At 39.2% G+C, this 24,087-nt stretch overlaps 1 protein-coding gene across 3 annotated transcripts in view; it reads left to right on the forward strand.

Annotated features, from left to right (window-relative positions):
* Window positions 1-24,087, forward strand: part of kcnq5a (potassium voltage-gated channel, KQT-like subfamily, member 5a) — an 80,680-nt gene that overhangs the window by 45,420 nt on the left and 11,173 nt on the right. For all 3 annotated transcript variants that reach the window (XM_079362354.1, XM_079362355.1, XM_079362356.1), the window contains exons 2-11: window positions 7,424-7,514; window positions 8,710-8,836; window positions 9,419-9,594; window positions 9,877-10,002; window positions 12,165-12,275; window positions 12,396-12,491; window positions 15,302-15,396; window positions 16,134-16,160; window positions 21,276-21,517; window positions 23,646-23,754. In XM_079362354.1, coding sequence (XP_079218480.1) covers window positions 7,424-7,514; window positions 8,710-8,836; window positions 9,419-9,594; window positions 9,877-10,002; window positions 12,165-12,275; window positions 12,396-12,491; window positions 15,302-15,396; window positions 16,134-16,160; window positions 21,276-21,517; window positions 23,646-23,754 — 1,200 coding nt within the window. The remainder of the gene's footprint in view (window positions 1-7,423; window positions 7,515-8,709; window positions 8,837-9,418; window positions 9,595-9,876; window positions 10,003-12,164; window positions 12,276-12,395; window positions 12,492-15,301; window positions 15,397-16,133; window positions 16,161-21,275; window positions 21,518-23,645; window positions 23,755-24,087) is intronic.

A 24,087-nucleotide genomic window follows, 5' to 3' on the forward strand; every position in this document is an offset into this window, starting at 1 on the left:
GTGACTGCAAATATGCAGATTCATGCAAACACATACACGCAACACTCAAAATGCCATTAGCAGCACATATATATATATATATATATATATATATATATATATATATATCCCTTACAGACTCACACACTTACGGCGCAATAAGCCATGCAGAGTCAGCATATCTGCAGTTAAGTTGCCCTGTCTCTGTGCAGTGGGAACTAGCCAGCCATCTGTTGGCCTAACGAGCTGACTCTGCTCCAGCAAAGCACTCACACAGCACTGCTTCGCCCCTCTAATTCCCTCATTCACAGCTCTGCGGTGTGAGTGAGTCTCTCAATCTTCAGCTACAGAGCTTTCACACAAAGCTCTTGACATGATTTGTGTATTTTTGTGAACTTGTTTTTTGGGTGTATTTTTTATTTTATTTTTTTTGTATTTTGAGATGTGAAAGTTGGTCTTGTCAAACTCTCCGAAGTGGTCTCACTTCAGCAGAAAGATGAATTCCTCACATCAAGATCACTCGGCATTCACCAGCTAATATTGTCTAAATCTTTGAAAAGACTTTGAGGCACAGAGTCATGCAGTAAAAATGCTCTTTATTCCTCAGTGACTTGGCCTTGAGACTTTTTAAAAAGCAGATTAAAACATTTACAGCACAAAAGCTTCAGCAATAGGGTATAGCTCATCTTATTTCTTAGCTAATGAAAAGTGGTATATATTAGAATAAACAAGGAAAATGTGAGTGTAATGTGTAATTCAATGAAATAAAATTGCTGTGAATGTGTCATCTTGCTTGGGTTTCTGCGAGACTTCACATGCTTAACCTGTACTATATCCGACTGAGTGATGCTTGGAAATATTCAAGAGCAAAATGACTACATCTACACGTTTACTACTTCCAATCTCAGGACACTGCACACACAATTAACTAGCACCCTGGTTCACATATGGAACATATGTTACTTTTTATATTCCAGAAATAACATTCATTCTCCCTTCTTATAATGAGATGATTGGTCTACTTTATTGCAGCAGAACTCGTTAAAAAAGCTTCCTACATTTCCCACACTAGCTTACAAAGCAAAAAGAGATCATCACCCCCCCCCCAAAAAAAAAAAAAAAATACAAAGTGCATTTATAGATTTCTCACATTCCATGCGTTGAACTTGACTTAATGGAGCACCATAAGCGGCACAGACATTGCACTCGTTCAATCATAACTGTCTTCGGATTGCACTAACAAGTCCTGCGTATTGACTTCCAATTCACCTGCTGCTAGCTCTGTGTTAAGTGACATTAATCAAAGCAGCCCAATTAGCCCAGTGGATTTCCTGAGACACAAAAAGTCTAATGTCCTCTGTCACAAAGGGTACAACATCACTGGCTGAACTAAGTCGGAAAATGATGTGTTAGGATCAAAGCAGCAAGTTGCAGATAAGTGAATCTGCTGCTTTTTCCAGCCCAAAGTTCATCGCCAAACAGAACGTATGCGTCTTTCACTGACAGATACGTCTTTAACTGCACTGCAATTGCAGAGTTGTGCTTTTAGTTCTCTTGGTAGAGACGTTTGAATTAGATGAAACTTTGTTTGTGTGTACTTTAATTTCTCAGAAATCAGATGAGACAAAGTCTTTGAAATAAAGTTCAAGGAAAAGCAGACGCAGAGGCATGAAGACCCCCCCCCCCCCCCCCACCCACCCTTCCCCCGTCCACCCTTCCCCCTCCTGAGGTTCAGGGAAATGTACTTGGCTTGGATTGCTGAAGTTTATTTTAGAATAATGAACATATACTCATCTTGAATTTAAAATGAAGTTCTAACATCTCCTTTTATCTTCTCTCACGCATTCGCTTGTCTGTCTGACATCTGTTGAACAGAACTTTGCACAGGAGTCCTACAGTGGTGTTGGAGCTGGTATGGGTGCTGATAGGAATCTGATGGATGTGTGTGTGTGTGTGTGTGTGTGTGTGTGTGTGTTCCATGTGAGCTTGTGTTTTTTATGAACCCTGTTAGTTATTGGCTTTCTTCAACAGTATGTCAGACTGTGTCTAGTTAGCAAGAACACACTAAACGCTTCTTGTACCCGTCACCCATTCTTGGTGCATCCCACATCATGGAAAGTTGGCTCCCGCCCTGCTCTTTCTTTTTTCCCTGTACCCCTCTCCAAAACATTACCTTCTCTCTCTCTTCTTCTGTGTGTGTGTTCTCTCACTTTTACATATAGGAAAAGACAACAATGATCAGCTTCCTAAACAGACAGTAGGGCTGTGCAAAGACATTGATACATCAAAGTATCGCAATATCTATTTTCACGAGTAAGGAAACCAAAAACTGAGAATGTGCATTTGGTGAGTGCATTTTCAGTGGACCAAGCACTGTGCTGTATAATGGATTTTGTCTTCCTGCAGGCTGTAGAGGTCCATACATAAAATTATTACAGACTGGAAGAAGTCGAGTTCCATCCTTGTCTCGAGAGAACATGCTACCTGTACATGCTGTATAGCTTTCGGAGCAATAGGCTGGCATGTTGCACAGAGACTTCTTCTATGGTTCAAGATATTGCATCAGCACGCATGCACTTTAACGTAAGACATTGAATTCTCTCCAGATCCATTTGACCCAGCTGCTTGAACCCTTTGAGAGTAGTCTGATATATTGACTATTATTGTAGTTCATCTTTGCTTTTGTTGGAGAAAAACTTTTCAGGAGTCAGCTGTGAGAGCTGGCCTGTGCTGTGTCCTTGGCCCAGCTCTGTTTGGTCAAATAGTTGCTTAGAAATAAAACCTGATGTTTTATTGCTGCCATCATCAGGTAAAATACTGCTTGAGAACGGATAAACACAAGGATTCACTAATAGATTGTAGGCAAGGAGCTGCCTGGCTGTATTACTCCTTGTTACTGCTTCCCCCTCTCAGCTCCTCTTTCTCTCACATTATCCTTTCCTTGAATCAGGTAAGGCTGGACAACATTATGAAGACTTAAACTTGACAACCTTTGTAAAGATTTTTGTAACACTTTATAGTAGTTGTGGTGGTGTCTGTCTACACATTTCTGTTGCTATGTCCCTTTCTTTAACTGCTGAATTCAAAAGAAGGAAAATTAATCAAGCCAAAAAACTTTTGGTTGTAACACCGAGTGTTTGAAATAGTTTATGCTATTTGTGATTGGGACCGTGCTGCTGGCTGGGTCAGCATTTCAAGCTTGAAGGTTGCTTGACAACTCCTTTCTGTTTGGACTGCACCATGTATGAAAATATGCGCGATAGGACAACAGTGTTGTGATAACTTTATGATGTGCAATTTAAAAAAAAAAAAAGGGGTGAAAGTCACACTTTCTGTTTGTCTTTAACTTGATACCCCTGATTGCAAAATGTTCCTTCAGACTTTTTCTTTTTTTTTTTTTTCTTTTTTTTTCAATTGCAATTGAATTGTAACAATTAAGTCTAAGGGAAGCTACTAGTTAGCTTGCACTTCATCTGAATGCATGAAAATTAGGTGCCAGCAAGATCTTGGCCATTATACTCAAGCCTTCATATGTCAGGTAAAGCGAATGCATGAGTGAGCAAGCGCTCGTATTCCTATTTTTGTGACATTTTTAATGCAGTAACAAGGTCATACTGCAGCCCTTCTACCCATCACATGACTTTTCCACGTGATCATGAAGCTTATTGCTAACTGCCATGGGAACACCTGTGCTTTAACAGTAAGCTATAGTGTCTAACTATCAAGTCCCATTTAGTTGGGACATGTTGACCGTTGCTCTTGTGTACATGTATGCAGTGGAGTTTTACCTGAAAGCAAAAGTTCAAGAAGATTCGTGCATGCCACATCTGTAGCAGGAGATGTACTGAATAGGATGAAAGCAGGATCGACACTATGATAGTTGACATGGTGAACACTAACAATAGGCTGAAAATAGACTGACTGTGTTCAGTATATTCACTCAGCTTGTCATCTCTTTCCTTATATCGCACTTGTTTTATTTGTGATGTACCGATCCACCTGGTCAGTAACAGAAGGAGAAGAGTTATTTATAGCTAAGCTCCTCTTTATCTTCCCATCACAGCCTCAGCTAGCCTTGCTGGAGAACCTGCTGAACCCACTTCTCCTGTCGAGTCCTCCAAGCGTTTATGCTTTGTGCCACTGTGGAGCTCTAAGTGTTGCTCTTGTTCTCTTCACATAACCCGAGTGTCTTCCTTTGTGTTTTGGATATTTCCTTTTTGCCCTCTCTCACTGTTTCCGTTCCCTCCCTCACGTGTCTTGATTGAAAGGATATGCACAGTTGGTACTTCAAGAAAGAAGTAAATAGATAATGATACCGACTGAATTGTGTGGAAAACACTGACCTCTTACGTACCGTCACGCACACACACACACACACACACACACACACACACACACACCTACACACACAATTTCTCTCCTTCCCAACTTCAGATGTGTATTTCATATAAATATATATATATTTATGATCCTTATGATACATTTCAAAGGAATGGATTTACAGTCACACACACTCCCTCTCTGCTGAGCCTTTTTAAATCATCTCCCACTTCTATGTGTCATCTGAGAAGCAATTTATTATATACATGAAAAGTAAAAGAAAATAATGTGCTCTCTGATGTTGTATGTCGGGCTAATACTGGGCTGCATGTGTGTGCGCGTTAGTGTGTATTATATACATATCTGTGTAAACAAGACATTTAGCGTGATGGGATCTCTTCTCTGTTTTATCTCTGCAGTGTCTTCAGTCTACGTATGTTCAGGTATTCGTTTTTTGGAATCAATGAAGGTTGAATAAATGTCGCTGAACTTTTCCTGCAGCGCGGTATCTCAATCTAGTGGACTTAAAAATGCTGAATGAAAACCTTCACCCCTGTCAACAGATGTCTTTGAACAACAGAGACAATAAAAGAGAGCTTAAAGAGCTCCAATCATATTGTTGAATTTAACTATTATTATTACTTTTAATAAAGATGTGTTTATTCGTTTCATTTGATTCAATCTCCTCAACACTCAGGTTGGCCTTATTTTCTTTTCATATTTAGGTATTCAATTGGTTTTTGGTTGTTTAATTTTTTTATTTATTTACCTCTGTAATGTAAATAGACGGCATGAAGGAAACAGAGACATAAACATCTTTATTCTGAAACCTTAGACCTTGAGCTGAAAGTTTTTCACAGATATTATAAATTGATGAAGAATTTCACAATTGTACATATAATAATTTAATCAGTGCAAAATAATTTGTGTGAGCATGTTGTATGACTTAATAAAATAATTTTTTAGTTTCAGGGTGAAAAGTTCATGGAGATGAATTTTCCTATGAATTTTTTTCGAATGCCATTTTCAATACCAATTAAGTTTTCTTAAACAACATTGATCTTAAAATGTCATTTTCTACTCTCTGAAATTCAGACTTTGACTAAACTGATGATGAACAGATAATTGAGTCTTTTGTTGCATATCGTTAGAATTTTTTTTTTAAAAGCTTTAATTTGTTAAAGTGAACTTTTCTTTTTAGGTGAAGGGCAAAAAAAACAACCTGTTAACATTCTCAGCGATCAGTCGGCGCAAGACACAACTCTATAGTTGACCAGTAGACCAATGGAGTTAGATAGGAAGGTGGGTTGAATAGATGTATGCAACCTGTAAATCAAAAGACCGTGTGACCTTTGCAGTAGTCGTGTCTGTAAAAAAAATAAATAAATAACTGGTAAATAACTGGAGGTCCCCAATGCAATGCAATTATAAGTGTGAATTATTTACATTTCAGGTTACATTTTATATCAGTATCTACTGTTTCAGAGTCAAGATTTTTTAGACAGAGATCCAGTATCAGATTTAAACGTTGTCTGGTTTGTCAGGAGCCATCATTCCCACCTACACATACCCTCTATATACTGTACATATTCCTTGTGGATCCCAATGAAAACAAACTATGTCATCAATCAAACACTAGAGAGGGAAAAAATGTGTGTGTTGTGACATTCAGTGAAAGAGAGAAACTCGGAAAACTCAGACAGAGATATGCAAGATGGAGAAGGGAGTTGAGGAAGACGGAAGGCCGAGTGGAAAAGCAAAGAGCATCAGAGATTAAAGACACAGCCAAACAGAGAGGGAGAAACAAGCCTGGAATAGACCCAAACACAGTCAAAGATCTGTAGAGATGAGAAGACAGTGTGTATCAGAAAGACAGATGGCATCTTTACAAAACAACAGGGAGAAGCAGCATGCAGAGGCTTCAGCCAGTTCATATGTTGCCTTGAAGCTGCTACATGAATTTTATTTTTACTTGCTCATTAACCAAGTTAACATATGACTTAGAAGGGCCTGAGAGGTTCCCTCGCAAGCAGCAGATGAAAGCTACTTTGGGTCAGTGAGACATTGAGGAAGACTGATAAAGTTGATGTTTTTTTTATTAATGAGAATATTTCAGGAGATTTAAGTCTGTTGACGTTTTCACAGCTCCTTCACAGAGGTAGGCACTGTTCTCTCAGGGGACTCGAAAAGAAAGTAAGCGCTGTTTACAGCAAATGTTTTTTGTGTTGCTTCTGATATTTTCCCGAGTAGTTTTAGCTGCAAAAACAGGTTCCATTTAACTCAATTGTTTTTTTTAATTACAGTGGAAAATATGGGTGAACTAACACTTTAGACTAGGAATAACATACAGAAATTCATGCATTACTTGGCTTTCACAGGTAGAGAAAAAAATTATTCACAGAAAACATTAAAGGTTAAAATAGTTATTTTGGCTTTAATGTAAAAATATATAAATGTGTGTTTTTTTTTATCTCTTTACCTTCACCTATTTTGGCTGTAAAAACGTGTTTTTGCATTAATGTTGAGTTTTCACACATAAAAGTATCAGCAGCAATTGCCGACTCAACAGAAAACCAACATATAAAACTGTTTCAGAGACTGTTGTAGATTAGATAAATACTTGTTTCTGTTGTAGATGTTGATCATCCTTGAGAGAAAATAAACCAGCCAGTCCAAAACAACAAGTTTACGTTTCTTCTGAAGTGTTACCAGCAAAATCCTTCACTGTGTGGTATTGTGGAAGTTCAAGGGAAAGACTTCACTGTACAGCTAAAAACCTGACAGTAATTAGCAGTCGAATGACTGCTACAAATGACTAAAACTTAAAATGTGAAGCTGTTGATGAATAGCTGGAGCATACACAAAGCAACACATGATCACAGCCTGCAGCATTGTGTCTACTTCTTTTTAAATGTGTGTTACTGTGAGAGACATTTGTTATTAATCAATATAAACCGACAGGGATTCTGCTGTATCCCAACTGGGAAACTTGTGTGCTCTGAACAATTTCAATCCAGTGGAGGAGAATTAAGCCCATCAGTCTGAGGTCAAGGTTCATTTTATTTTTGACGCAAACTGATTTGTTTTTATTTTGTCTGTCTGGTTGCATGCTTTGTCTCCACAGGTTCATCCTGGTGTTTGGATGTCTGGTTCTCTCTGTCTATTCCACCATCCCTGCTCACCAGGAATTCTCCTCTCACTGCCTGCTCATCCTGGTAACACGCACGCACGCACGCACACACACACACACACACACACACGCACACAAGTAAATGTATTTAATTAGCAAGCACCAGGGAGAGCTTACTGACTGAGTGCATCTCATTCTACTCTGATGAATTAGGAATGTCACATGGTTAAATTAACATTATTGAGCAGGTGTGGTGTTGTGTGTGTGTGTGTGAGTGAGTGTAGGATGCTCATGCCTGCATTACAAACCCTGATTGTGCACTTTCAGCACATAATGAACAGTAATGATCGGTCCCCTGCGACACATGATCAAAGTCACGCTGTTAAAATGTAATTTAAGTTAACCATCTGTGCCTCAGATATAATTAAGCAGGAAGCCACCTGTCGGAACAGGTAGTGGAAAGAAAAATACTGTGTCACAGATAAACTGGAGGCAAAGGCAGCATAGCCAACAACACATCCTAAACAAGTAGGAGCACTGTTTATGAAGAGAGAAAATAAGAGAACAGGGTCAGTTATAACAGGCCAACAAATGAACATTCCTCCTCTTCATAAAAGGCCATATCACATTTTAAACCTGTCACAGCAGCTTTGTTCTTTCATGGAGAAATATTTGAAACATTTCAATTTGGAAAGAGATTTTAATATAGGATTTCAGCTGATGTGATCTTAGATTTACATGACTAAACGTATTGTCATAAACAATGTAATAAAACCAAGCAAGATATTGATTAAGCGTAATATTCCAAAATCAATCAATGTCAAAGTGCTGTAATATGTACATTAATAATGGCTCTGTGCTACTAACGTGTTAGACTTTGCTCTTGAGTCAGCTAACTGTAACAAGAAGACCATGTAATTGGCATACCTTGATGGAACACAGCTTTCTACAATGTCTACACCTGTGATTCTTCAGTCAAGGCTGGTCACTATGATTACTGAAAAGATCACTGTTAGTGGGAAAACAGACTCTAAAACACATTTTTAGTTCAGTTTTGATGACAAAATGTGTTTTTTTGGCTTCCCCCTTTGGGGAGCATCAGACTACAGGCTACACACTGGTACTTCCACAAGTCTTTCCCACAAATGCAAATGTCTTTTTTTTTTTAGTGTGCTTCTGCACAGTATTTGTACATTTCAGCATGGGTGCTTATGTGTTTTTTGTCTTTGTTGTATCTTTGTGCGTGTGTGTGTGTGTGTGTGTGTGTGTGTGTCTGACAGGAGTTTGTGATGATTGTTGTGTTTGGTCTGGAGTACATCATCAGGATATGGAGCGCTGGCTGCTGCTGCCGCTACCGGGGCTGGCAGGGACGCCTTCGCTTTGCCAGGAAGCCGTTTTGTGTCATAGGTAGGTCTCTGTGTGTTAGCCAAGTACAAAAAAACCCACAGATGCCTCACAAAGACAACTGTATATACTGAGCATGTAAATGGCTGTCTTTGCCAAAACCTCTCTCTGTGAGGGATCTCTGTCATAGGAAACATTCACACATTCTTGTCTCTTTCAAAAAACTGCAACCTGATTGAAGTACTGTTCTTAAACAATAATTTAAAGACATAATCGTCAGGTTATATTCATTCCTTTGGGAGTGCACTGATCTTAAAGTTTCCTTCCTGTTTCTGCTTTATGTACAATATCTGGTATCAAAAGAGCATTAAAAGACATCCTTCTCAAGAAAAGTGGTTTTCCAGCCAGCCTGCTGGGAAATAAGAGAAGAAGTGTGGTGGTTTAGGGTTGTAGACAGAGTGACAGAAGAAGAGTAATAGAGATACAAACAGCTTGCAGTGAATCTATAGTTGTTGTAAAGGTGATGGATGAGTGTGTGGATACGTCAAGAAAAGAGGGTGAGTCAAACCCAGCGTCTGTTGTTTTTTTGTTTTTTTTATTGTTGTGGAACCTGTGACCTTTAATTTCCTCTCCTCTACTCCCCAGACATCATTGTGCTCATCGCCTCGGTTGCTGTGGTTTCAGCTGGTAGTCAGGGTAACATCTTCGCCACATCTGCGCTGCGTAGCCTTCGTTTCCTTCAGATCCTGCGCATGGTGCGTATGGACCGCAGAGGAGGCACCTGGAAGCTCCTGGGATCTGTAGTTTATGCACACAGTAAGGTAGGACATTCCGACATGTGTCTCATTATTACAACGTTTTAATGGTTCACATATAAACTGAAAAGATGTCAGTGGCGTTGTGTGATTTCACTTAACTCTCAAATCAGCTGACAAGCAGTAAAACGTTTCCATGATGTGGCAAAATGAAGCCTTATGAGATCTTATCTTGTATTACTCACTCATATTTTATATAGTTAATTTATGTATTTTTCATGGAAATGCTTCACCTGCAGCTATTATCTGTTTAAACTTTAATCCTGATTGTGCTTGTGTGTCTTGTAGGAGCTAGTGACTGCCTGGTACATCGGGTTCCTGGTGCTAATCTTCTCCTCATTTCTGGTCTACCTGGTGGAGAAGGAGTTCAACAAGGAGTTTGCCACCTACGCTGATGCTCTGTGGTGGGGCACGGTAAGCACGCATGCCATAATAAAGTGTGTAATTCATTCGTAGACAGAGGTAAACGTGTCCTATTTGATATAACATTTTTGCTTCCCTTAATTCTTGTCAAAATCACAGAGGGTAAGAAAACTTTTAAGTGTTCTGGTTTTATTGGACAACAGTGATAAATAGCCATTTGTGGAGCTGGGTGACCTTAATGACAAGAGCAATACAAACACCAACAGTGCTGGCCTTTAAAGTCACACGTGGCTGGCTGCACTGCACTGTTTCCTCCTACATCTAAAACCCATTACACCAGGAGTACGTGGAGAACAGACAACACGGCCTCAAGAAATGGTCAGATCAATGGATTAATTTTCTCATGCTGCCAGGTGAGACCGACCTGTTTGGCTTTTGGAAAGGACACTCAGAACACTCTCTGTACCAACATGGAAGAATCTCTCTTTCTGGTCTGCACTAAAAGCTGTTGGATGATTTGAGTGCAAAGGTTCAGTTACGTTACATAAGCTTGATGTACGAGTCAACACAAAAACTGCAGGTGTTTAACACTCATGCCTACATTTGGTAGATAGGGTTGAAAATCTGCACTTTTTTTGACATGCATTTGAAAAAAAGATATAGTCTGTCCTCTTTTTAAACAAGGCTTTCAAACATTATTTTCCGTGCCTCCAACCCCACAGCTCACTAAGGCCCTGTGTCCACCTAGCGTTTTATCTGAGAAGAAAAGCGTTACATGTTGTACCTGTCTCCATGACAACAGTTTGTTGGCAATTGCTATATGAACGACACAGATCTGTTACTGTTTACTACATGTTTTATTATATTTGAGATTGTTTGTTCCCTTTACTATGAGCATCAATCAGAGTATTCTTGCCCTTTTACTTTGTCTGGATGATGAGCTTCACAATGACGGCCCCGCTATCACGGCTCCGAACACACATGGAGTGAGGATCATGTGGGTACAACACGATGCATAGGAGACAATACATGGAATATCACCGCCTTGCCCAGGAGTTGCTTCTGGATGAAGCCCGGTTCCAGTCACATTTCAGGCTTATGAAACTCCCAAAACCAACTTCTCCTCCATTGTTTTGGTTGCCAAGGTGATGACTACTGGCCATTCAACCTTGTGATTGGTTTGTTGAAATAAAAACAAACGCTGGTGACGTCAGCATCTTTCAACTTTTTTGAAAAGTTGAAATATTTTTAACTTGAGCCGCTGCACAAAAATAGCTGAGCGCTTGTTGAAAAGATGCAAGGCGCTGCGCTTTTCATCCAGGCAGCCGCTTTCTACTGCAAACACTCTGTACCTATTGAAAACAACTGAAAAAAGATGCTGGCACTGAGGAAAGAACCCTACTTTGGACACGGGGCCTAATGCATCATGGTCACGAATTTAATAATGTCACCAAACTAGTTACCAAATTTTACCTAGTGTGAACTCTGTAAAGTAATCAGTCAATATATACAACACTTAAAACATATAATAAGACGTGCGATGCTTTATGCAAATAATTACTAACAGTGTTGCATTATGCTATGTTACTAACCAAGAGGCTAACTCTGACTTATCTCTTTTGCTCTTAAGGATCAGTTTGCTGGACAGCAACTTTAATATAGCCCCTTTAATTCATGCACTGCACTCCTGAAAATGTTCTTAAAGTTTTAGAGTTTTGGGCGACATGCTTCACACCCTTTTCTGCTTGCCAGTATGTTCTTTTCCACTCTTTTGTTGACACTGTGAATACCCCAATCGTCCCTCCACACCCTAGAAATGTTCAGTTGTGAGCATGTGTGAAAAAGGTTTTTAACAATGTACTGTAATGATAGACCGTAGGAATATTAACCAGCTTATGGAAGGTAGTTCAAAGAGTTTCTTTTTTTCCCTTTTTTTTTTGAATGCTACTAGAAGTGTTATTTGACTTAAATACTCCAGTCTGCGTGTACTTGTGTCTTTATACTGTAGCAATATTAATGCAATAGTACTTTGTGCTATTGTATTCATATTGTCCTCTATCTATGAGGATGTGTGAACCCCCAGTGTTAATGCATAGTTATAAGATTCAAAAGCTGTCGTAGATAATGTAGCATAAAATGATCGACGTCCGTACATACAAAACCATGATTACCCAAACTATCCTGAGTGGCAGATTTGACCTCTGACCCCACAGATAACTCTCACCACCATTGGCTATGGGGATAAAACTCCACAGACGTGGACAGGAAGACTATTATCGGCTGGTTTTGCTCTGCTGGGGATCTCCTTCTTCGCACTACCAGCTGTGAGTGACACACGGACAGGCGTTATTTTCCAATTTATTTTACCTAATGCGAACAGGAAAAAGCAACACTATTGTTATACAAGCAAGTTTAAAAACTCAAGAATGTTTTTCTGCCTGTAGGGCATCCTTGGGTCAGGTTTTGCCCTGAAGGTGCAGGAGCAGCATCGACAGAAGCACTTTGAAAAGAGGAGGAATCCAGCTGCCAGCCTAATCCAGGTACACAGACACTCACACACTTCTCTTCTATTTATTTTTACAGCAGCAACAGCAGATGACCAGTGTGACTGCATAAAACATCCTTTCCTTTTGCTTGTTTCAACCGCATATAAGCTGAGTAAAAGCCTGTGTGTGTGTGTGTGTGTGTGTGTGTGTGCGTGTGTGTGTGTGTGTGTGTGTGTGTGTGTGTGTGTGTGTGTGTGTGTGTGTGTGTGTGTGTGTGTGTGTGTGTGTGTGTGTGTGTGTGTGTGTGTGTGTGTGTGTGTGTGTGTGTGTGTGTGTGTGTGTGTAACATATTTTTGTATGTATGCCTGATTTAATGATCTCCAGTCCTATGTGAGTGAAGGTGTTTCATTAAGTATTTAATATGAGTGTGTGTGTTTTGCCCTTCTCCGGGCTGTCGGGGTGTGTAGCTGATGATGACTTACTGTGTGGGAGGCCGGCTGTCGTCTCTTTGGTTTAACAGCAACACACACACACACACACACACACACACACACACACACACACACACACACTCCTGGGATTTGTGAGTTGTTTCTATGGTGACCGTCCCCTGGGCAGACACCCCTCCAAACCGTCACTCATTGTAATAGACAAGGCCAGCTGCATTACTTTCTAATGGCCGATACATATCTGCAGGAGAGTTTTTGTTAGTGTATACCCACAGGTGGGCACTTGGTTGGGTGTGTTTCCAGAATGTTTGCATTCATGTTCCTATTTGTTCGTGTGTGTAAGAGTGTCTGGTTTTATTTTGTCTGTATGTCTTTTTGTTAACCAGTGAACCGTACAAATGAGCTGCCATGGTGCTATATTTGGTACTTAAGGGTAATTGGGATCTCCAAAATCTGAGCCTTATGTTCAGTATGATAATACAATGCTAATTTACTAACCTGCAACTGGCCCATAATGCTTAGATAGCTGACATGTGCCTTCTGGAAGTCCAGTGCTTAAATTTTAAACTTAAAGCAGACTGTTTTGTTGTCAAGGCCCTTAAATGGAACTAAATTCCCCCCACCACTTTTAAGTCCCAACTCAAAAAATACTTTTATATGTTGCCAGTTGAGTCACTCTTGACCAGCTTGTCTGCTGAATCACTGTTTTCTGTGTTGTTTTTCTGCTACATATTGATCTAATTAATACGTTTGAAACTTCATTTAATACATTTCAGTTTTAACTGATGACACTAGATACCTGACAAAAGACCATTCACAACCAATTGATCCTGAATATCCCTGACATGGGGCTATTAATTTCCCATGTGTTGATCTTGTTTTCCTTTGTTGGCTTTGTATCAAACACCTGGTCTCTGTCTGTTGTTTGCAATACCCAAAACATTTTCCTCAACAGGTGAAAGGAAACTTGGAAACAGCTTTGCTGTGTTCAATATATGAATGTCATTACTGTCCTGTCTGTCACTTCACTCCTCCATCTCACACAGCACCCCCTGCTTTCAGCCACTGCTTGTGTGTGTGTGTGTGTTTTGTGTCTCCGTCAGCATGCAGGCAAGGAAATTACCACTGTCTTCAAGCCTCAGCAGCTGGTCAATTCTTCATTTCACCTGCTGCAATAACTATCTCTCCTACCAACTGTATTTTCAGTTTAAGATTGAATTTCCAAATGAATGTAAAGTGGCCCCGAGAGCAGCATTACCACCTACGGCCAACATTGACCAGCATTTGGCTGATGGCCGGTGTTAATTTTCCGTCCTTTCTGTGTAAAGTGTTTATATGGAGGCTTTCCAGTGGTGTCACAAATCTTGTAACCACACCTGGCGCCATCGAGTAGGATCAGTCAGATCCAAGTGAATTCTGTTTTAATATCCAAAATAAAATAAGGAAAAAAATAAGTGCCAAAAGACTGTAAGAGTGGAATTAGTAATTCCTTTTGAAACAACTGGTTCAAAACAAAGTTGCTTCCTATTGCATTCTAGTCCTATAATGGAAGGAGGCCTTTAAACATAAAATCCAAATAAGATGTTAGTCACTGCATTGTAGGCTTTTTCTGATCTGACCATATTAACTGCAGGATTGCATCTTTGTCAAAAACTTTTTCGACTTCAAACATCCCAGCTAATGTTGCTCTGCTAAAGGCACTGCTAATTGTGAACGTTGACTTCTGACGAGATCATTGTCGAAGTGAAAAATGAAAATTGATTTTGGATGCAGTGTCAGATTTCTAAAGTTGGTTTCTCATGTCCAACTCACAGACCCTTCCCCTTCTGTTATGCAAAATAAACAAAGCTGTATGTTAGCCGAGTTCAGAACCTCCAATATGGCCACCAGCTGGTTACATCCCATGACATGCCCTGTGAATGTGTCATGTTTACATATCTTTCATTCCCTTCTTCCTCATCATAGTTGTGTCATTGCCCTTCTGTGTCCTATATGTGTGTTTGTGTGTGTGTGTGTTTACCTGTGGATGTGTGTGTCCTGTCCATCTCTGCTCCCTCCCCCCACCCAGGCAGCTTGGCGTCTGTACTCCACTGACGGTGCTCGTCCGTACCTCAGAGCCACCTGGCACCACTACCAAAGTGCACTCTCCCCCCTCAGGCATGTATACCCCACCACCTTCACCTCCACCACCACCTTCATCCCCACCTCCCTCAGACCACAATGCATCCACATTACCCCCCCCCAAACAAAACTAATCAGCTGTTTCTTTTTTCCCCTCCTCACCTTCCTTCTCTCACTTCCTACTATTATAACTTATACGTTCCTCTTTGACCCCCTTTTTTCCCGCCCACACTATACCCCTTTTAATTGATTCATTTACCATTATTTTATTTATCCTGTCAACTCTGCACGTAGTGTGTCTGGCGTAGTTATACTGCTGATGAGAACTCGGTTTCCATTGCTACCTGGAAGCCTCATTTGAAGGCGTTGCATACCTGCAGCCCCGCAAAGTAGGTAACAACTTACTGACTTGGAAAAATGGCGGCTGCTGCGTCTCCTCATTCCTGCTTGTCTTCATCCATCTATCTTTAACATTTTCTTTCCCCATTGTTGATGCGGCATTGTAACAGCTAGCTAAACACATGGATTAACCCTTTCTTTCCGAGATGATTTGCCTGGCTTGCATGACTTTTAACACCTCTACAGAAATGGACAAGCTAAATGACTGGCTAAAGGCACAGGGGAGTAACTGAGGTATCATGATCACTTTTTTGAATGGGATTTCTAAATGCAATAACATTTTTGAAATGGCACACATGCTGGTTAGTTTCTTCTTATTAACAAAAAAATTTCACCCACACATACGCTGACTTTAAGTCTTAAAGTTAAAGGACATAGCACATGTGGATTATCTTGACAATGCTATCCCTGTTGCTTGGGTCAAGAAAATGAATGTCAGTACCATCACTCATACTTTAATAGACATACACACATGCACATACAGTATCACTTATAGATCCTTACTTTTCTGACCTCCATTCCTTTCATTCTGCTTCATGCTAATTGCATGACCATAGCTTGCATGTGCTTGAAAGCGATGAATTCTTTTCTTGTAGTTTCCCTATGATGCCGTCCATACCCATTAGAGGAATCCTCTATGAAATGCTATTTTCTGCTGGAAGAAATAATCTGCCAGAATACTGATTTCTCTCCCTTTGTCTCCTCTTTATCCTACTAACACTTGAAGGAAAGAACAGGGAGAGACTACTTACAGGTTTGTATTACCCTCAACAAACACACAACATACCCTACCCTGATGATGAAAAACATTTGAATCTTTGCCATCTGGTCTGGTGTACTTTAAAAACCCTGATTGAAAAGTTTAATGATGCATGCATTATTTTTGTGTGTATTTATTTACTTGTTGACATTTCTGAATCAAATGATATGCAAATTGCTATCAAAGGGTTGTGGCATATTGAAGACTGGGTCAGATGGTTAATTGGGATTCAATGATTGACTTATTCAGTCAAGAGAATGACTGAACCTTTTAAAATGTGTTTTTTAAGGTTAATCATTGGAGGTATTTACGATATTGCCAGAAGTTGTGACATGGTTTAGACTTGTATTGATCAAATAATATTAGAAAAAGGGGCAATAGATAGATGGATACTTTATTGATTCTGAGGGAAATTCAAAGATGGCCTAGCAGTTGTGCCGTGAGCTCCATGTACAGAGGTTGTAGTCCAAGTAGCAGCGGCCATTGGTTCAACCGTCTTGTCTAATAAAGGCAAACGATGAAGGTGAAAGAGAAATAAAATGTTATAGATGAGATAAGGTTTACCACAGTGATGTGATATTCAAAGTAAAGGGATAATTAGCATGTGCAATAACAACGTTAATTTAACCTAATGAAAGGAAATGAGAGATGTCAGCTACTGTTTGTTCCAGTCACTCAGCTGGCAAACATGTTTATCTAATACATTCAGACTCAAGGTGATGCAGTGATAGTCATTTATGTTTGGTTGCCATGTAAGGACGTACTGTAAGTCATAAAACAGTATACCTTCAAATGACTTCTTCTTTTATATTCCTACCTGACTTCTCCAACTTTTTTCTTTATGCCATCTGCCTATTCAGACATATCCTATCACTACTTTCTCTGCACTTGATGCTGATGCAGGAAAGGCTGATGGGCTTCTTTCTTTGTTTAGTGTGTGCGTATGAGTGTGTGTGTGTGTGTGTGTGTGTGTGTGTGTGTGTGTGTATGCATACACGCCTTCAAAGACAGGAGTCTGTACCATGTCTGTACCATGACGCACTTTTTCCATTGGGATGGTATTTATATAACTCATCAAACACGAGTCTAGGGGAGACAGAGCAAAGTTGAAAAGGGGGAGGATTGAGTAGGGGAGGGAAGGGGAGGAAAGATAGGGGATTTCAGGGAGAGGGGAAGAAGACAGAGAGATTTGTGAGTTTAATTATGGTAGTATAGTTTTTTTACAGTTCGGAACATCTTTGGAAACTTTCAGAGACCGTATATATTGAGGCAGCAGCTTTTTAGACACACAGACACACAAATAAGGAAAACGTTTATACACTTAGTAAAGCCTCTCATCCTTAAATGAACAACATTTTTATCAGGCTTTGTTGCATCCAAAACACGCATCCCGAAGAATACTTTTTTTCTTTTTAAAGGCTTTTGTTTCATTGCGCTTTCCTTTCTTAGAAACATTTGTTGTAAAAGTCCAATTTGCACTTGTGAAACCATAATTATGTTCATTTTAATGACACTGCTCCGTGTGTTTTTAGTGGTTTCACAGACTGTCGGCTGCTTGGCGGCGGTAGGTGCAATGGTAAACAGCTGGTGGTTTTCGTTTAAGCAGACTTGTAAACACCAGCAGTTGTAAAACATTAGGCGCACCACAAAGTGCTCCAGCGGACAACATGCTGAGTGTAAGTGTGCTGAATATTGGCAGTAAGAAGCAACATGAAGTAAAGGATAATAGTAGCTTAAATTTGATTTTATATGTGTAGGCAGGTGTTGCCTGTGCTTCTTTTAAGTGTTTTTGTATCTCCACGTTAAGCCAAATGTAATTAATATGTGAAAAAAAGGGGAAGGACACCAATTAAAAGAGTTTATTCCATTAGCTTTTAACCTGCATATTTGCTAAAATCATTAATCGTGTGTGTTCAGACCTTTAGTTCTTCCTCATTGGGAAATCTAAGGAGTCAATTCAAAGGAAAACCCCTAATCTAATTTCAACTATACATCACATACAGTGTGCAAACAGCATGTGGTTTCTGTTTTTGAAGCACAAAGACACAAAGGACACACATACAAAACAGAACAATGGTGTTAGGCTGATATTATTTTGGTGCTTTGTTTGGTGTAGTTGAAGCTTTGGTATGTGATTTAGTTAACGGTTGAAGCATCTGGTGAGATTTTGTTCAAAGATTTTGTGAAAACTGGGTTCAGGTGTGTGTACCTTTCAGCCAGCTCTCTTCACTCATTCTCCTCCTCTGGTATACGTATATCCACTGTCCATTCTGTGTGTTTGCTCTATGTCAATGTTGACAGCAGAGACATTTCTCCTTCCTCTTTAATCTCATTCCTTCTTTGTGTCTCCATTCCTTCCTCCATCTGTATCTCCCTCCTTTGCCCTAGTAAGGGTCTAAGTAATGGGAGGTTCTTCAGAAGGTATACTCGGAAATATAGGAGGTACCTGCTGTATTGCATCCTCTCTGCCCTGAACTGCCTTTGCCAAAAAAAAAAAAAAAAAACGATGCTAATGACTGACTAATAGCATGGAGGAGTGCAACGACATCCCCTTTCTTAATATCCTTTTTTTTCCCTCTTTAAAATCACAACAGAGGATTATTCTGCCTGTTGCCTGTCAAATGCAAGCCAAATGTTATGTTACATATTAAAGGGGAATTCCACCAAAACTGACCTTACCATTACAAGCTGATAAATTATCTCCTCTAAGAAAGGATATGCACCATATTTTATAATGTGCCCAAAAAATGGCATCATTTGAGTGACATGAAGAGCCCCTTTCAATTAGAAGGATTTCTGGCCATGCAAAGATGTATCTTGCCAAAATCCTTTCATTATATTTGATTGAAAAACAAGAAAATGTTATTAACCTTTAAGTTCTACTTTGTATGTAACAGATCTCAATGAATTATACGAGTATAAAGTCATACTCAAGGTTTAAATTCCCCTTTTTAAAATGTATTTCTTTCTTTTTAGTTATTTCATGTGCTTATAAATGCAGCTAAAATCTAAACTAAAAACTGTTTCTGTACCCAGCCTCATGAAAACTTTTGTTTTCTTCTATTCTCTTTAAATACGCCTCAGTTTCTTCTTTATGACTGGAAGTTCCCCTGATTTTTAAAATTGTGATCCTTTATATACTTTTAATCCTTTAAATTAGTAAACGAAAAAGTTCCTCTTACAATTAACTAAAAAGGAACATACAGAGTTCATGGGGCTGGAGCCATTTCACTATGAATTATCAAAGCAGACAGAATCAAGGCCTGTTTTACTGCATGCTGCATTTTAGCCATAAGAATTCATTTATCTGAATTTTTGTGAGGTCAATTATGCTGTGTTCTGAAAAGGGTTCATGTGATTTGGGGACGGGGGGTCAACAATGTTTTACAATAGTTTTAAAAATTGTGAGTATGTAATGTGCTGTGAAGTGCACAAATCTGGAAAAGTAAGGAACATATTGCACTGGTGAACATGTCTTTTAAGTTTTCGAACTATGCAAACAAACAATAAACTGATTTAGATAATGATAGAAGAGATGCTCTGGAATATGTGATGTTAGGTTATGGAAACCATTTGAACCCGACATTGCTCTCCAATGTGTCTACTGCACTGCATACTGGTCTACTTGCCTGCATGTGCAACATCATGCAGTAAGTCTCATTAACTGAGAACTTTCTGCTGCCTCCGCCTGCTAACCCCTTCATCTGAACGTCATGTGTCATTGTCATTGCTTTACTTTTTTAAATAGGCTGATTGTTTTTTGTTTTTTTTAACTGCCATAAAAGCACTGTTGAAGGAAGATATTGATTTGATTTGATTTGATTTGATTTAAGAAATACATTTTCAAAATAATCACAAAGGTAGTTTACTATATGTTGGATTTTATGATGAGCCTATTTTCATTTTTCTTCATACTCAGGGTGGGAAGCTCAAACTTTTTTTTAAATGATATGCTGGTGTGTTTCAGGTTTTAAGTTACTAAGTGAATTAGACATGACCCTAACATTTCAGAGCTATAATAATTATCCTCCGTTAAAAAAATTAAGATTGAAAACTCAGAGCGATATTGGGCTTTAGATGAGGTAAAACAACATGTTTGATATACCATCGCTGTTTAGCCAATATTAAGAACCAGCTCTGCAAATATTAAGTCCTGATAGTGTGATAGAAAAGACGAAAGATAAAACTAAACTTTTTGTAGCTAACACTAATTTAAGCTAACAAGAATTGTAGCTGGGTTGTGGTTGATCGCTAACATTTGCTGTTGTCTGATGTTAGCTGTGATGGTATGATGTTTTACCTTCAAATATGGCCAGAAGTCTGTCCAGAATCTGAATTTGGCTATTGCCTGATTATCTGATGTTCTCTATGAGCAGAAACGCTCCAGTACAAATATTGTAATGTTTGAACTTTCCTGTCTGTGTTTGATGTCAAAGGAAAATGGCCACCATATAAGGTAAATAAAATGATGTTTTCCAGCTAATCAGTGGAGATCAAAACAGATTTTCATTTCTGATAAACTCTTTTGCTTCTTGATTGATTTTTTTTTTTATTAGATATTTGGACTTGTGCTGTTTTGTTTCCCAAAAGTGACAATAGAATGCAAAACACCATGTCATGGCTGTCTTATTGTCTCAAAGTGAATGTGATGTTGATGCACATTGGATGCCTTGCAGAACATCACTTATAAAAATGTCTGTTTTTAAGGAACAAATAGATTAATATATTGTCAGATTATAAAGTTAGGATTGAAGCACTTCAGGATCAAACATTGTGGGTTTGTTTGGGTTGCTCGTCAGGCAGTCTGGCTGTGTTCTGATATTTTGGGCATGTCAGCTGGATGGATTATGTTTGGTCTGAAGGAAAAGACGTGACGCTGCCCTGTGTCTGCGCTCTGAACTCTTCTCACTTTCTGAGGGGAAATAGGTGTTGACAGAATCTTTTTTTCCCCTCTCTATCTCTGTCTCTCTCCCAACTCACTTTCTCCACTTTTCCTTCATCTTCTCTCCTCACTTTTCCCATCCATCCATGGATCCTTTCCCTCTCAAATATTTTCATCCTCTTTTCTACATCCTTTTCTCCTCCTCCTCTTCCTCCCCATCCCTCCAGTCAGAAGTTAAGTTTTAAGGAGCGAGTGCGGATGGCTAGTCCTCGTGGTCAGAGCATGAAGAGCAGACAGACTTCCATCAATGACCGCCAACGCTGTTCCCCCGGCAACGAGGTGGGGGGCAGTGCAGAGCTGATGGGTGGCAGCCCGGCCAAAGTGCAAAAGAGCTGGAGCTTCAATGATCGTACTCGATTTAGGCCATCGCTGAGGCTGAAGAGCCAGTCTCGCACTGCCGTTCCAGATGGTAAGTCGAGGACAAAAAAATCAAATATTTACAGTTTTTCTTATGTATACCTTTGTATAAAAACCTTTGTATGTTTGTGATATTGTTCATACAAACAATTGTGAAAGAAAGGGGAAACCACTTTTCCATATAAACAGAACTTTTACTGATTTAGAATAGAACTGGAAAAACTTTTTACAGGGTATACTGTATGTGTCAGATGCTGTGGATTTTCTAAGATAATAAAACATATTTGTCAGTCAATTTTACATAAGAGTTATTTAGATAACATTGACACTTCACATGATCTGTATACAAAACAATAACACTGTAAACGCAACAGAAGCCAGATTACCAACCAAACCAAAACGACAATTATTTATAATGTAGGGACAAAAGAATGAGTGGCATTGAAGGCACATGAAACTTGATTTTAAATATGTATTGTTTCTCTGTAGCTTCTCATGTCTCGTACTAAACATGCATAGGAACATGCAGAGAAAGTATCAGAATGACTGTTCATGGGGGTAGATCTGATTTTCCAGTGACATTGATGTTGAACTATTCAGAAACAACCCAACAGCTACTGTCACATTAGTATGTAAATCCCGGTAATCCTGATAAGTGCGGAGAAGTACAAAGTTACATATAAGGAAACATTTTCCAGTGGAGCCTCTCCAACTACAGACTACTTAGAGGACTAAACAGGAGATATATATCTCAACTCCAAACTAACCAAAGAGTTCCAGGGACACTGCTAGCTGATGAATATAAAAGGTTGTATGGCCTCTAAGATTTTCCAGCAATTCCATTGCAGTGGACAGCTGGTGCAACAATAAAACTTGAATTGAAATAGGAAGAAATTCCTTTTTCTTTTTCCTTTCATTTTTGGATCATTATACTTGTGTTGTTTATTGAATGAGACTGTTTTAAAGAAAGTGTCTTATTATACTATATTATGATCATCTGAAGCCACCTTGTCTGGATTTTTATATTATCAGACTACTCTTAGTAATGCTACATTTTTGGGAGTGGTGTATATCCAAACTGGGCAGTGTTTATTTATGAGTTCAAACCTGCACCAACATGTTTTATTTAACTCTCTAAACTTTCTGTTTATCAGATGTTCTCTGAGAATTCCAGATGTATGCCAGATGATAAATGCATTTTTTCATCACATTAGAAACCTCTATGCTACATTAACAAATGAAATATTCTTAGACTGGCCCTCTACAGATCTATAGGGAGTGTTCTCCATATTGAGAGATTGCCCTGTAAGTTCAGTCACAGAGATGTTTTTCTGAAGATGAATCCCTCCAGTATTTGATAAGAGAAAAGCCACCTGGAATATGTCTCTAACTTAGATTGCTTAGAAACTTGAAAATATATAGGCTTGATGAGTGTGTGTAGTGCTGCTTATTATATACATAATGGATATTGTCAACTGTCTCTTACCCGTTTAGCTGGTGTCCCTGGTTGATTTTTTTCTTTGTTTGTTTGCTCTTTTGTTGTTGTTTGTCCCTGTTGGTCTATGCTTCTATCCCATAAGAGAGCCTCTTGTATTAAACCTGTTTTTCGTAGTGTCCCAAAATGAGGACTTATGGGGGTGATGGGATTTGTTGCTTACTATAAGAAGATAAAAATGAAGGAACTTTATTTTGCCCTTAGTGCACACTTTGTCTAGTGTTTGCCCTCCAGAAATACATGTGTATGTTAAAAGAAAACACAATAAAAAACAAACAAATGAAACAGCGGACAGTTTAAGTAACATTTCTGTTTCACTTCTAGGTATATTTTATTTGATATGTTACACACTAAATCATTGGGAACTCTCTTCCAATCTTTTCCCTTCTGCTTTCCTCCTCCTCTTCCTCTGTTTAATGTCTGTCTATTGGCAGTATTAAAGATATATACCCACTTCTCTCACTTCACACAGCTGAGCTTGCAAATTACTGCCCATTCCTAAAGATCCAATCCAAGAAGAGCATAAATTTTCACCTCCTAAAAGCCAAAATAGTATCACTTTGAAACTTTCTTGGCGACTTCTATCGTTTCTTGCTTCGGGGAGAGAGTTTTATGAGTTTTTAGACAAGAAATGATTTAGCAGGGGTCCTCATTCATTAATGAAGCAGCGGTCTGTCTCTTTCAGTGGATTCAGGCATGACCACAGAGGATTCCTTTGATGAGAGAGGCTGCCATTGTGATGTCACTGTGGAGGATCTGTCTGCACCGCTCAAGACTGTAATCAGGGCTGTCAGGTGAGCTCCTGCTTCACTTTTGTTTTCTAAAAATGTACACATTTATTTCGTATGTGAGTCAGTAATGGCTTATATTCATTGTGTCAGGGTTAAAAAAGGAAAAGTATTTGCTGTTTTTATGATGAATATAAAAGGGCTGTCAGCATGAACTGGGGCATACTGACAATGTATTGCTCGAGCGCAATGACTTCCTAGAAATACCTTCCGGTTTCCTGGCAACCTCGGCATCCTCATGAGAAGTGTCCATGAAATTACTGCACCAGCCTAAGAAAAGATCTGGGACGTAATGTAACCCTTCAGCCTCAATTGTTGTTGTATTACACTTTTATTTGA

This window comes from Symphodus melops (genome assembly GCF_947650265.1).
Source record: "Symphodus melops genome assembly, chromosome: 15".
NCBI lineage: Eukaryota > Metazoa > Chordata > Actinopteri > Labriformes > Labridae > Symphodus > Symphodus melops.